This window comes from Clupea harengus, chromosome 22, assembly GCF_900700415.2.
Source record: "Clupea harengus chromosome 22, Ch_v2.0.2, whole genome shotgun sequence".
Classification (NCBI taxonomy): Eukaryota; Metazoa; Chordata; class Actinopteri; order Clupeiformes; family Clupeidae; genus Clupea; species Clupea harengus.
The window spans coordinates 8,359,109-8,373,265 of NC_045173.1; the positions used below are offsets into that span (position 1 = coordinate 8,359,109).

General features: G+C 44.2%; 1 protein-coding gene across 4 annotated transcripts in view; it reads left to right on the plus strand.

Annotated features, from left to right (window-relative positions):
- pld1a (phospholipase D1a) overlaps positions 1–14,157 on the plus strand; it is a 34,505-nt gene that overhangs the window by 18,490 nt on the left and 1,858 nt on the right. For all 4 annotated transcript variants that reach the window (XM_031559281.2, XM_031559280.2, XM_031559282.2 and 1 more), the window contains exons 16-25: positions 1,725–1,853; positions 2,084–2,202; positions 2,404–2,517; positions 2,754–2,864; positions 9,557–9,645; positions 10,752–10,865; positions 11,762–11,811; positions 12,101–12,235; positions 13,375–13,528; positions 13,885–14,002. In XM_031559281.2, the coding sequence (XP_031415141.1) occupies positions 1,725–1,853; positions 2,084–2,202; positions 2,404–2,517; positions 2,754–2,864; positions 9,557–9,645; positions 10,752–10,865; positions 11,762–11,811; positions 12,101–12,235; positions 13,375–13,528; positions 13,885–14,002 (1,133 nt within the window). The remainder of the gene's footprint in view (positions 1–1,724; positions 1,854–2,083; positions 2,203–2,403; positions 2,518–2,753; positions 2,865–9,556; positions 9,646–10,751; positions 10,866–11,761; positions 11,812–12,100; positions 12,236–13,374; positions 13,529–13,884; positions 14,003–14,157) is intronic.

Consider the following 14,157-nt stretch of genomic DNA (forward strand, 5'->3'; position numbering starts at 1 on the left):
CCTCTAATTACAAAGAAACCCTCTTTGTAAATGACTGCTAACCTTAAAGTATCTGCATGCAGTGCAGTGAACAAGGAAGTACGGGGAAGACGTCATCATTGTAGGATTCGTTTTCTCCAGCACAGGAGTATGAGGGACGGGCAGAGTCCTAGTTTGACCTCATCTTGGCCAAAGTCGTATTGCGTAAATCTAGATGGAACCAAAAACCCACGTGCTGCACTCAAGAGCCGAATTAATTAACTTGTTACGTTGTCAACAATATGACATGAAAATATTTCTCTTTTTCTCCATCCATCATCCTGCCTCACTGGACTGGTATGCTCCGTTACAATTTTAACACAAGCTAGACAGTTAGATTATGCTTTAACATCAAACCAACCTGTCAAATGTAGTTCTTAAGGAGGTGTAAACACACCTGTAAAATGAGAGCTGTGATAGAGCTATGTCTGGATAGATTGCCACTGGCCAGGTTCCTTTTGTTCTTCACCCTCTTGTTTTTTCATTTCATTTTCAGTCCCCTTGTAAAAGTGATATTAAAAGTAATATGCTGACTTGTGGTAGCACTGAGCTGCAGACACTGTGACATAAATTCCCAGCCTTACCATGGGCACTGGATTATGGGTATTTGAGATAGGCTTTGGAAGCAGATTGCTCGCCCAAAGCTGTTGTGGTGGGTGTCAGTGAGTGAGATTTGGATCAATGAACTTTTTCCGACCTTTCAAGTTTTCCCATGAACTAAAGTTATAGCTCCGAGCAATTCAGCGCAGGGTTACTGAAGGGATCTCATATCCTCTTACTCTCTGCTCTCTACTTCCTTTGAAAGTACTGTAGAGTAAAATAACTCTATTCTATATCTAATCTTGAACACTTTGAACACTTTATCCTTTACACTTTATACTATATACACTTTATAGATAAAAAAATATATGACAGAGGTTTGTCTGAATGCCTTTTAGTGTCATATTCAGGACTGAATAGGTCTTCATTGACAGGATTGTCAGGGACAAGAAGTGACACATTAAAGCAATTACTATTAAATATGTGTGGTTACTCACAGATCACAAAACTACATTGCTTGGGAGGTTTATAATAAGCTCATACTTTGGCTTCTGGGCCATAACCAGACAATCCACATGCCGTAGCTAACTATCATACTTGGTCAATCCATGTCAAGCATGACAGCCTTTATGAGACATCCTCTATTTGAAGTGTGTGAAGATTAATGTAGAGATATGTAAAGAGGGATTTATAGACATGTATAGCGTGATTTATAGACATGTAAAGAGGGATTTATAGACATGTATAGCGTGATTTAGAGATATGTATAGAGTGATTTATAGACATGGATAGCGTGATTTATAGACATGTAAAGAGGGATTTATAGACATGTATAGCGTGATTTAGAGATATGTATAGATTGATATAGAGACATGTATAGAGTGATTTAGAGATATGTATAGATTGATGTATAGATATGTATGCACGTAGAGGCCTCCACATGTATGCTAATGCTTTTGTTGTGCCTCAACCTTACCTCCTTATGCTTAGGTATTAGACTGTCACTAGCAGGCAGCAAGTTTGAGCCCTTTTGAACAGATTTGTTTTGTGTGTAGCAGCTCCTTTTTCTCAGCAACTTTATCTCTGGTACACCCTGCAGTCAGCTCTGCATATTACATGTCTGCACTCCACACTGAGTGGGCTCTGTGTGTGTGTGTGACCTCCAGGGGGAGGCTCAATGCGGAGCCTCCAGACAGGCGGAGGAGAGCTGATTGGAAACACGCGCTTCTGGCACGGCAAAGACTACTGCAACTTTGTCTACAAAGACTGGGTCCAACTAGAGAAGCCTTTCGATGGTACTTTTCAAGTCTTCTGGAATACTTTATACTTTTCATCATTAAAATTCAGTTTAATTCTGTGTTATTTGTATAGCGCCAAAACAATAACATCGTCTCAAGGCGCTTTACAGAGCCCGGGGCCTGAATTCAGTCATTTCAGCTCAGTTTTGCTCTGCTACACAACATATGTTAGTGAAGGCTTGTGGACATGTTGGTAAAAGCACCTTCTTTTCCTGTTTTCCCCGAAGATTTTATCGACAGGCACACAAGGCCCAGGATGCCCTGGCATGACATTGCCTCAGTAGTTCATGGGAAGGGGGCTCGGGATGTGGCAAGACATTTTATCCAGCGCTGGAACTTCACGAAGGTAAGCTCACTATAGAACGCCCTTTGCACCGGATCCAACATAAATAAATTCACTTCCAATGACATGAAATATATCTTCAGTCAGAGTGGTGTAAACATGTATATCTCATGCCAGTAACAAAAAAGCACATCCGTCTTTGTTATCTCTGTGAAACTCTGCCAACTGCTTTTCACTCTCCCTGTTTTTCTGCCCACTTCTCAGATCATGAAGCCAAAGTACAGATCACTCTCCTACCCATTTTTACTGCCCAAATCACATACTTCAGCCAATGACCTTCGATACCAAGTGCCAGGCTGTGTCCAGGCTAAAGTGCAGGTAAGGAATATAGATAAACAAACACCCTCATATCCCAACCCAACCCAAAATCTCTCTCTCTCACACACACACACACACACACACACACACACACACACACACACACACACACACACACACGCACACACACATATGTACAAACCCAAGAACCCTTAAAAATGCTCACAGGTCATAGTAACTGTTTATCGGTTTCTATGAACACATCCTATGTGACCTAAACTGCTGTGCTCCTGCAGATCTTGCGGTCGGCTGCAGATTGGTCTGCTGGTATAAAGTACCACGAGGAATCCATCCACAATGCCTATACCCAGGTCATCGCCAAGAGCAAGCATTTCATCTATATTGAGGTGAGAGAAGACTAACACCCCTCTGCCAAGTCTGGTCTTGTAAGGTTTCATGCACTGTATGAGAATAGCCCGCCTATAAACATACAGTATGTGCCTTACTGGCAATGCACCATATATAAGCTGCAATCATTAGGTTAGAAGATGGCTGATAAAAGGCTTGTTTTAATCCCGTATGCAAGACAGACAGTGCTGCAGAGAGGTATAAACATTTATGTGATGTCTTGACTATGTTGTACCTGCACCACTAGTCGGCGCTGTGCCAATGACTTGTATGTAGCTCACCCATTCAATTGATGCTTCAGTAAACTATTACAGTTCAAGCCATAAAGACGTGTCCGTTTATCCTTCGCATTAACCAGGTACTCTAAAGTGGAAACCACGAATACATAACATTAATTGGCGACGAGGATGCTCTTTAGTTTACCTGCATTGTTTCGGCCGCAGTATTGACTGTGAGTGGAAAGTGAAAAGTGAAGTTTCGCCGTGAGGGAAGAGTTGCTAGCAAACGCTATTGAGCGCGCCAGCTAGAGAGAGGACGATTGCTAACATGGCTTCATGGGGATTCATCGGTCATATCGACGCATTCGACGAATCAGTGGAACAATGGGCTACCTACGTGGAAAGGTTTGAACATTTTGTTTTGGCAAACGAAATTGAGGAAGACAAAAGGGTTGTTGTTCTTCTTAGTGTAGTAGGTGCTAAAACCTATGGACTTTTACGTAGCCTAATAGCTCCGGATAAGCCTGGAGAAAAGGACTATAAAGATATTGTGGATGCTTTGCAAGGACACTTTTCTCCGAAGCCGCTTGTAATTGCTGAAAGATATCGTTTTCATAAACGGGACCAACAAGAGGGAGAATCAGTGACGCAGTACATAGCAGTCATTAAGAAGTTGTCAGAACACTGCGAGTTTGGAGCATACCTGCATGACGCGCTCAGAGACAGGCTAGTGTGTGGATTGAACACAGAGGCAATACAGAAAAGATTGCTGACCGAGCCCGCGCTCACTTTCAAGAGGGCAATGGAGATAGCCGTGTCTATGGAGACAGTAGCAAGAGAAACGCATCAGCTAAGCCGTGCAATGAAAGTGCATGCTATTTCAATGAATAGTCAGCATCGCAACAAGTGTGTGCGCTGTGGAAAAATGAATCATAAGGAAGTGGATTGTTACTACAAGGATAAAAAATGCCACAATTGTGGAAGGACAGGTCACATATCCAAAATGTGTAGAAACAAAGAGACTGTAAATAAGGAGAAAACGGTGAAACCGAAATTTAAAAAGAAGAGGGTGCACCACATGGATGCAAAAGAAATGTCAAACAGTGATGGTAGCACAACGGATTCAGAGTTAACAGTGTATATGATGGCACAGAATGGAAATTTGTCACATATGTGTGTTAAACCAAAAATCGAAGGGAAAATGATTGAAATGGAGTTAGACACAGGCGCTGCAGTTTCTCTTATTTCAAAAGAACTGTATGACATGCAATTTTGCCACTTACCATTGCGTCATACCAATGTCATACTGAAGACATACACAGGCGAGATGATTTCTCCAGAAGGCGTCATCACAGTCGCAGTAAAGATGAATAGGCAGAGGGCTAAGCTACCGCTATATGTGGTTAAAGGGGCCTTGCCTCCACTCTTCGGTAGGGAATGGCTGCGAAAAATACAGATTGACTGGCGGGAAATAAAGATGATTCGCGAGGAAACACTAGACGGGGTGCTACAGAAGCACAAGGAAGTGTTCAAGAAAGAGCTGGGCACACTGAAAGGCATTGAAGCTGCTATAGCTCTGAAGGCAGAACATCAGCCAAGGTTTTGTCAGGCACGAGTTGTTCCTTATGCTCTCAGGCCTAAAGTAGAGGCTGAAATTGACAGACTGTGTGAAGAGGGCATCATATCACCTTTAAAGTTCAGTGACTGGGCGACGCCCATCGTGCCAGTTGTCAAAAAGAATGGCGATGTAAGGATTTGTGGCGATTTTAAAGTGACAATCAACCCCGTTCTGTGTGTAGAGAAATACCCGATTCCACGAATTGAGGACTTATTCGCATCACTTGCAGGCGGGCAGCATTTCAGTAAGCTGGATTTGTCTCATGCATACTTGCAAATGCCTGTTGAAGAGAAATCTCGCAAATACCTTACCATTACAACATCCAAGGGACTGTTCTGCTACAACAGACTTGCTTTTGGAATCACGTCATCACCAGCGATTTTCCAGAGGGCCATGGACCAGGTCCTCCAGGGTCTTCCGAATGTTCACTGCTACCTGGATGACATTCTTATCACAGGCCAGGACCGTATGCATCATTTAAAGAATTTGGACGCAGTCCTGGGACGTTTGGAAGACTTCGGTCTACGACTGAAAAAGGAAAAGTGTGAATTTTTCAAGGATTCACTTGAATACTTGGGCCATGTCATCGATGCCCAAGGTCTGCACTAGGGGTGGGCGATATGACCAAAATCTTCTATCACGGTATTTGTAATTTTATATCACGGTTACGGTATATATCACGGTTTATTATACGTAGGGTGACCAGATTTGGGTTTTTGAAAAAGAGGACACTTCAGCGGTGGTGAAATGTGTCCACAGACATTTATTTATTGACCCTTAAGAACACTAAGGTGCAGAAACAATACTGCCTCAATAGGCTATTGGCCTAAGCAATAGTGGCCAGTATCCATTGAATCTTTAAATAGTAAAATAAAAGCAAAGTGTATGTAAAAAGAAAAAGGAAAAATCTTTCTGTGGCATTTAATGCAGTGCTTATGTTTCAGTGGTTCTTTAATGTACTTTCAGAAGATAACTCAAGTGTTAAAACTCTCTTTTCAATGTGTGTCCATATGTTAACACAATAATTATGAGATATTTTCTTTATATGGCCACATATTAAAATAAAAAAATTAAGAAGTTGGCCATTACACATAGACATATATACATAGACGCTCCATTGACCGCCTCAGCCTGTTGCTGCGACGTGCTAACGTGATGACGAGGTGATGACTGGTCTGTAAACAGCTGCAGTTTTTCTGGATAAAAAGCACTATAGATAGCGTTTATATTTCTCAACCGATTTCACTGAGTCGTTTTTATATTCAAGGGTTTATGATCTACGTGGAGTAGCAAAAAAAGTTTTGTCTCCATATTACTTAGAATCTCGTTGGTTTGGCCGTAATCGCCGTTGACATACATACATGTATATGATAATCGCTGCTAGACGCTCACTGTTCTGTAAATGCCTACACTAGACACTTTTCAGTTCATATTTTTCAGTATATTGAATCTTGCCCAACAGTCGAGGATTACTCAACAAGTAGGCATGACAGTCCTTGCAGGTTATGTGCTTCAAAATTGTACTGGGTATCGTATTATACGGCTCTTCAGAATGTTCAAAAAAGTTCCGTTGATTTGAATGGGCCACCCCAACGTTCGCAGGTCTGTAATTTCTTTATTTTCACTGCTGCGAAAATGTAATGACCGCTGACCATCTTTCATATCATTCCGCAAGTAGTCCGGTCATTTAACGTTACGGGAAGTAATGGGTTGCTACGCAACACCTGAAACTTTAGAGTTCTATTTTATTTCTCAGCAGAAATCACAAAACAGCTACAAAATCGTTAAAGAGGTATTTTTGGAGTAATGTCTATTGTTTTGGCGAGTTACTGTATAATAAGAGGGATGAAGTATAGTTCGGAGGTCATTATCTAAAAATAAATCGATTGGATTTCAAAATAAGAGTATACCGCGGTTGAAACGGTATGGCCAAATCTCTCCCGGTAGACACATTTCTACCGTTGCACGGTATATACCGTCATACCGCCCAGCCCTAGTCTGCACAAGACACCAGAGAAAGTCCGGGCAATCGTGGACGCTCCGGCACCTACTGATGTGAGTCAGCTTCGTTCATTTTTAGGGATGATAAATTATTACAGCAGATTCATTCCAAACCTGTCGTCCATTCTCAACCCGCTGAATTCACTCCTGTGCAAAGGAAAGCAATGGCAATGGACATCAGAATGTAAAACAGCTTTTAGGGAGGCCAAGCAGCAGCTGTTATCACAAAGTGTCTTGACTCATTACAATCCAGAGCTCCCCATCAGACTTGCCTGTGACGCTTCACCCTATGGGGTAGGCAGTGTCATTTCACACATCCTGCCGAATGGACAAGAGAGGCCTATAGCCTTTGCATCAAGGACGCTGATCAAGGCGGAGCAGAATTATGCACAGATAGAGCGTGAAGCTCTTTCCATCGTTTTCGGAGTTCGTAAATTCCACCACTACTTGTATGGCAGGAAGTTCACGCTCCTCACAGATCATCGACCGCTCACCACAATTCTGAGCCCGAGCAAAGCTATACCATCTATGGCTGCTGCGAGAATGCAGCGATGGGCTCTACTGTTGGCTGCTCACGATTTCAACATACAGTACAGAGAGGCAGCACGCCACTGTAATGCTGATGGGTTGTCACGCCTGCCACTGCCTACACCTACAAAAGAAAGGACTAATTCTGTGGACATTTTTCACATCAACCACATGGAAGCCTTACCTGTGAGCAGCAAGGAGATCTGCAGAGAAAGTAGGACAGATCCTATCATTGCCCGGGTACTGGAGATGGTATCCACAGGTCGTTTCAGGATGGGTCCAGGATGTGGACAGCGCCCTGATGCTATTCATCAGTAGGAAGGATGAACTGACCCTCCAGCAAGGGTGCCTCATGTGGGGTATCCGCGTCGTCATCCCTCCAAAACTGAGACACAGAGTGTTGTCTGAGCTACACACCGGACACCCGGGTGTGGTGAAAATGAAGGCTGTCGCTCGTAGTTATATGTGGTGGCCAGGAATCGACGCACAAATTGAACAAGTGTCAAAGACCTGCCAATCTTGTCAACTTACCCAGAAAGCACCAGGTCCATCACCTCTCCAGCCCTGGACATGGCCTGGAGCTCCATGGCAGAGAATCCATGTCGATTTTGCTGGCCCCTTCCAAGGCCATATGTTCATGGTGGTCGTGGACGCTCATTCCAAATGGCCGGAAGTGCACCTCATGAGATCCACTACAACTTTCAAGACCATACAGGTGTTGAGAGGGCTATTCAGTCGTTATGGACTTCCAGAAGTTTTAGTAAGCGACAATGGCCCCCAGTTCACATCGAGTGAGTTTGACACGTTCATGAAGGGAAACGGGAGTGAAACACATACGCTCTGCGCCATTCCACCCAGCCACGAATGGGCTAGCAGAACGCTTTGTGCTAACCTTCAAGCACTCACTGAAACGCTCGGTAGGGACAATGTCAATTCAACACAGACTGGATGCGTTCCTGTTGATGTATCGCAACACTCCGCACTCAACAACCAAGGAATCACCAGCCATGCTGTTCATGCGTTGCAAGCTGCGATCAAGACTTGACTTGTTAAAACCGAACGTAGCATCACGAGTAGAGAAAGCGCAAGAGGCGCAGTGTGCTCATCGTGAAATACATGCCAAAGCCAGGTCATTCCAGGTGGGTGACAAAGTGCTAGTTCGTGATTATGGGAGAGGAGGTGAGAAGTGGAAGCCTGGCGTAGTATCCGCAGAAACCGGTCCTGTGTCATACACCGTCGATGTCGGATCATCGGAACACTGGAGACGCCATGCTGACCAAATGCTGGGCCGTCACGCTGAGTTGGAGCCTCCACCGCTGGAAGAAACGGAGTCGTTCCCCGGTTCAGTAGAACTGCCTGCGTTCAAGGACACTGTTCCAGAACCTGCTACTCATCCCACGGTTCCAGAACCTGCTACTCCTGATTCCATGAGTGTGGCATCACCACAGGTAACACCAGAAGCCACCAGCACACCACTTCGAGAGACTGGTAAGAGATACCCATCTCGTGTTGCTAAACCACCTGTTAAGTACAGCCCTTAAGGCATACCGTATGTGGAAAAGCGTGTTTTTGGGACATTCTGAATAGACTGAAATGTTTGTGTTATAATTGTTTAAGGAGTCACGTCTCAAGAACAAGGGCAGAATAAACCCTTGATGGACTCTGGGGTTTGGGACAGTCTACTCCCTACCTCAAGGTTAGGATATGAGTTTGATATATATATATAAATAAATAAAAATAAATCTCATGTTCATGTTCAGTGTGGGAACTACATTAAGTGGGGAGGAGATGTGATGTCTTGACTATGTTGTACCTGCACCACTAGTCTGCGCTGTGCCAATGACTTGTATGTAGCTCACCCATTCAATTGATGCTTCAGTAAACTATTACAGTTCAAGCCATAAAGACGTGTCCGTTTATCCTTCGCATTAACCAGGTACTCTAAAGTGGAAACCACGAATACATAACAATTTCCATCAACCTTGGCGATGATTATTTTTCTACATTCAAACTGGTAGATCTACACAGAAACAATTCGATTTGGCAGGTTTTTTGTGTAATGTCATGGAAACCAATCCTAGCAAAGTATTGGGTCACTGTGGACTTATACAGGAATACAAGAGTACTAGTGTTTCTACAGTGCAAGAAAATAACTAGACCAAGACCACACAATAAGCAGCTACTCTGTACTTCTTTCTCAGCTTACATACAACCCCTGAGTCTGATGCAGTCTTTTCCTCTTCTTCTTCTTTGTAGGCCATCATTTATGTAGTCAGTGACATGAATTTGCATCGTGATTTTCTCTCTCTCTGTTTTTTCCCTGTAGAACCAGTTCTTTATTAGCTGTGCTGATAACAAACAGGTTTACAACAAGATCGGTGACGCCATCATTGAAAGGATCCTCCGAGCTCACAAGTAAGTAGGCTAAAGCCCATCATGATCATATATCAGCTTCAGAAACACACACACACACACACACAGACACACACACACACACACACACACACACATATACACGCACACACACACACACACACATACGCACACGCACACGCACACGCACACACACACACACACATAGACACATACACACACACACACACACACACATACAAACTCACACACACACACATTCAGACACACACATGCCATGTTACAGTGTTACCAGCACACACACACAAACACACACCTGCACACACACTCCCCCTCCCTTTGTGCGCAGTTGCCAGGTTGTTAAGGCGCCCCATCTGTGAGGGTGACCTCTCTTAGTGGATATCTTCCTGCCTGAGACAGGCAGCGCTGCTGTTTGTTAGGCGAGCAGGTGGATGCGGCAAGGAGTGTGCCGGCGGCGTGACTGTGATGTACCTCATTTGCAGTGGAGACAGCTCTACCGCCACCATGCACCCCCCCCTCACCCCACCCCACCCCACCAGGGTGTGACAGGAGGGGCTGTGATGTGCCCTGTGCTTAACAAGGAATGACAACACATCACCGGTTGCTGGCTGCCGGCTGCCACCTTCCGTGACGCCAGGCCCACCTGTGCTCGCGGTGAGGAAGTTGTCCGTCAGTCACGTCACGCTCAGGCTCTGTGACACGCATTTGCATGGAAGCAAGAGGAACACAGTGGCACTGCTGTTAGAGGAATGAAACCCAAGAAAACAACAGCAAGGTTGAAGTGCGTGAACAGGGCTGACTTAGGAGTGGTAACAGCGTTTCAGTCATTCATGGATATGAGAATCAAATGGACTCATGAGGAGAGAGACCGCATGGTGGACAGGCTACAAAGAGGCCCCATGGAAGACACCAGTGATAGGAGTTTACAATGGACTGTCATTGGGCTGTCTTATTTCACTTGCACACTTCAACATTTTATGAACAACATATTGTACCTGATTGGCCTTTACGTTTTATTGCGCATGTAAATAAACCTACAAACTATACTCTGGTTTACCTTATCAAGTGAATATTAATTTGCAGAGTGAGACTGAGCTTTTCGTAACCGTGCTGGTGTTCCACTGCAGGGAGAATAAGAAGTTCCGTGTCTACGTGGTGACTCCGCTGATGCCAGGCTTTGAGGGTGACATCACCACCGGAGGGGGAAATGCCATTCAGGCCGTGATGCATTTCAACTACAGGTGAGTACGGTACCTCTCACAATCTGCCCTCTTTTCTTCTCTTCATATGTATAGCAGGTCTCATGAATGAATAGTGAAAACAGGCCACGTGATAAATCTAACCAGTAGGACCTGGCAAAAAAGAATGAAAGAAAGAGAGATGGGGAGGAGAGAGAGAGAGAGAGAGAGAGAAAGTGAGAGTTCAAACCTACTCTGTCCAAGCCTCTCTCTATTCACCCCATGAGCTGTAAAACTTTAATGAGAGTGGTAAGAGACAAAGCAAACCCTCCTGTACCTTAAAAATCAACACCCTCCAGGTTCTGCCAGAATGAGCTGTTCGGGAATTCCCTTCATCCATCTAGTCTAGTGGATACACACTCCTGCAACCAGACCTATTTGCATCTCAGTTTGATGAACAGAGAGACCTGACAGGGAAAGAAATGGCAAATGATTTGTTTGCAGTAGATAGTCTTTACTGAGGAGGAAAACACTGCCTCATTGTTGTCAGGTTGGAGTAATGTATTCCTGGCACACAGTCCAGTGTGGACGAGTAAAGTTTCCTGAGCAGTCTTGTCAGTGGCACAGCAGGAATAAGACTTTCAAATGAATTGTTTTGCACTTGGCAGAGTGCCCTGCCTTGTCTGTTAGTTTCAGCACTGTTTTTCCCTTTGTTTCTAAACCCAAGACACAGAAGCTGGGGGGGGCGGGGGGCGGTAGGGGCTGACAAGAAAACAAAAAGTTTACCTTAATCAAAAAGTCAACAAAAATCAACACCAGCTGTATAAACTTCGTAAATGCTCCGCTTAAATATTCGAAATGCATTTCTAAATAAAATCTCTATCTCCTTAAAAGTGCTATAGCCTTACCTTGTCTTTTGAAGTGGTGTGCATTAGTCATCTTGATTTCCTCTTTTTCAGAACTATGAATAGGGGAGACCATTCCATCATATCACAGCTGAAGAAGGAGAGTAAGTACTCTTGAATAGATCAGTAGAACTTGCGCTTCATATTGTAGTGGCAGAGAATTCACACATGGTTTCAGATTGAAACATAAAGCTCCCAAGCATGCTTTTCAAGGAATAGCATAAAATAAAAAGGCATTAAGGGTATTTAATCTAATCTCTCTCTCTCTCTCTCTCTCTCTCTCTCTCTCTCTCTCTCTCTGCGTGTCTGTGTGTGTGTGTGTGTGTGTGTGTGTGTGTGTGTGTGTGTGCGCGTGTTTGTGTTTCTGTGTGTGTGTGTTTCTTGTTTTTGTAGTGGATAACCAGTGGATGAACTACATCTCTTTTGCTGGACTGCGCACACATGCTGAACTGGAAGGGCGCCTGATGACAGAGCTCATCTACGTCCACAGCAAGATGCTCATAGCCGATGACAACACCGTCATCATCGGTGAGTGAAAGAGAGAGAGAGAGAGATCCTGGAAGAGATGTAGCCGATCAATGGCCTTGGTTGACATGGATTTTTTGTTGCTATTGAAAAACCATTGCAGCCGAGGCCTCTCGGACATGGAAAAGATATTCATTAGTCAATTTTTTAGCAATTTGTAAGTAAACAAGTACCATCCCAAATACCATTCACCTCTCACCAGCCCTGTGGCGTGAAAACACTGCTCCCCCCTAGTGAAACATTACGGAACTGCCACAATTAGCCCACAATGAGTCAAGCTGGAATCAAACTTCCATGACAGTGTCATCATCTACAAAAATGATACACGGCTTGGACAATCCAGAGAATGCAAAAACTCTCTGAGTTCCGTACCCACCCTGTTGCTCATCAACCCACATGTTTTGACAAGAGACAACAGAGGTTTCATTTGAACCGAGCCATCACTGCTTATTAGACCCTACGAGGGTGCATTGGGTTCGCCGGGGGTCAAAACCAAACAAACAAAATCTTTGAAAAAGCTTTGGTCCCCCATCATAGTCTTAATATATATTATATTATAGCAGTCCAATTTATGATATGATCAGTGGTCCTGAAAATATTTCCAGTTTGATCAAATGAGCTTACGCACACAAAATACCAAAAGATGTAAAGATTTATTACTGCAGAGGACATAACAAAATTTGAACAATAGCAGCTATCATAACACAAAGAGGAGGAGACACAATCGCTTAGTCCCTTGTTGGAATTGAATTATCTCAAATCTCTCTATGGATGATTTGTGCGGTATTGAATTACCTCCGCCTCAGGATCCAATCACCAGCCAGGGAAATGAATAAAGTGGAGTAATGAGAGACAGAGGATAATGGATTGGCTTCTTTTCAGGGATTTTGTTTCATAGTCGTCCTCCATTTCAGTCCCCAGTCCAAATATGTAGAGATTACCCTCGGGCCATAGTGATATGCTCAATGCTGCATACTTACATCTCTCATGTGAAACACACACACACACACACACACACATGCATGCATTCAGGCAATGCTCACATAGTACACCAGGTCATACTCACACACCCCCTATCCCTCCACCTCTCTCTCTCTCTCTCCATTTGTGGTCATATCAGTCACTGCCTCCTTCTGTCTCAGGCTCAGCCAACATCAATGACCGCAGTATGCTGGGGAAGAGAGACAGCGAGGTGGCCGTGATCGTGGAGGACACCGAGACCGTCCCCTCGCTGATGGATGGAGAGGAGTACCAGGCTGGGAAGTTTGCCCTGGGGCTCAGGCTGGAGTGCTTCAAGTGAGTCGAGAACAAATCCCACGACAGTGGGCAGAGGCTCTTAATAGGAGGATAGAGGAGATAGATTTTAATTTACTGGTGCACAATGCTTAATCTAAGAGAGGCTTTTTAGAAAGTTCATGCAAGACACAACTAAAGATGTAAAATGGTAAAGTATTTCTCCAAATGACACATTTCCACACATCTGCATTGTGCATGACTGCAAGAACATATCAGGAACATATTGTATTTGTACATGTGCATCTTTCATCAAAAGCAGCTGACTTGATATTGCCCTTTCAATTACAAATGCCTGCTCAGTTGCTCATCTACCAAAATGTTGCATGACAACCTGTGATTGTTATTGTCTTCATAAGAACCATCCTGGGTGCCTTCTCTGACCCCAACATTGACGTGTCCGACCCCATCAGCGACCACTTCTACAAGGAGGTGTGGATGGCGATATCAGGACGGAACGCCACCATCTATGACAAGGTCTCGTCAGCACACTCTCCTGTCTCCCCGTTTTCTGTCAGATTTATGGTGTGTGTGTGTGTGGGGGGGGGGGGGCTGATAACAATGACGTGAAATGGCGGGCAGACTCTTTAATGCTCCCAATACATCAAAACGCACTGAATCATAATTGAAAC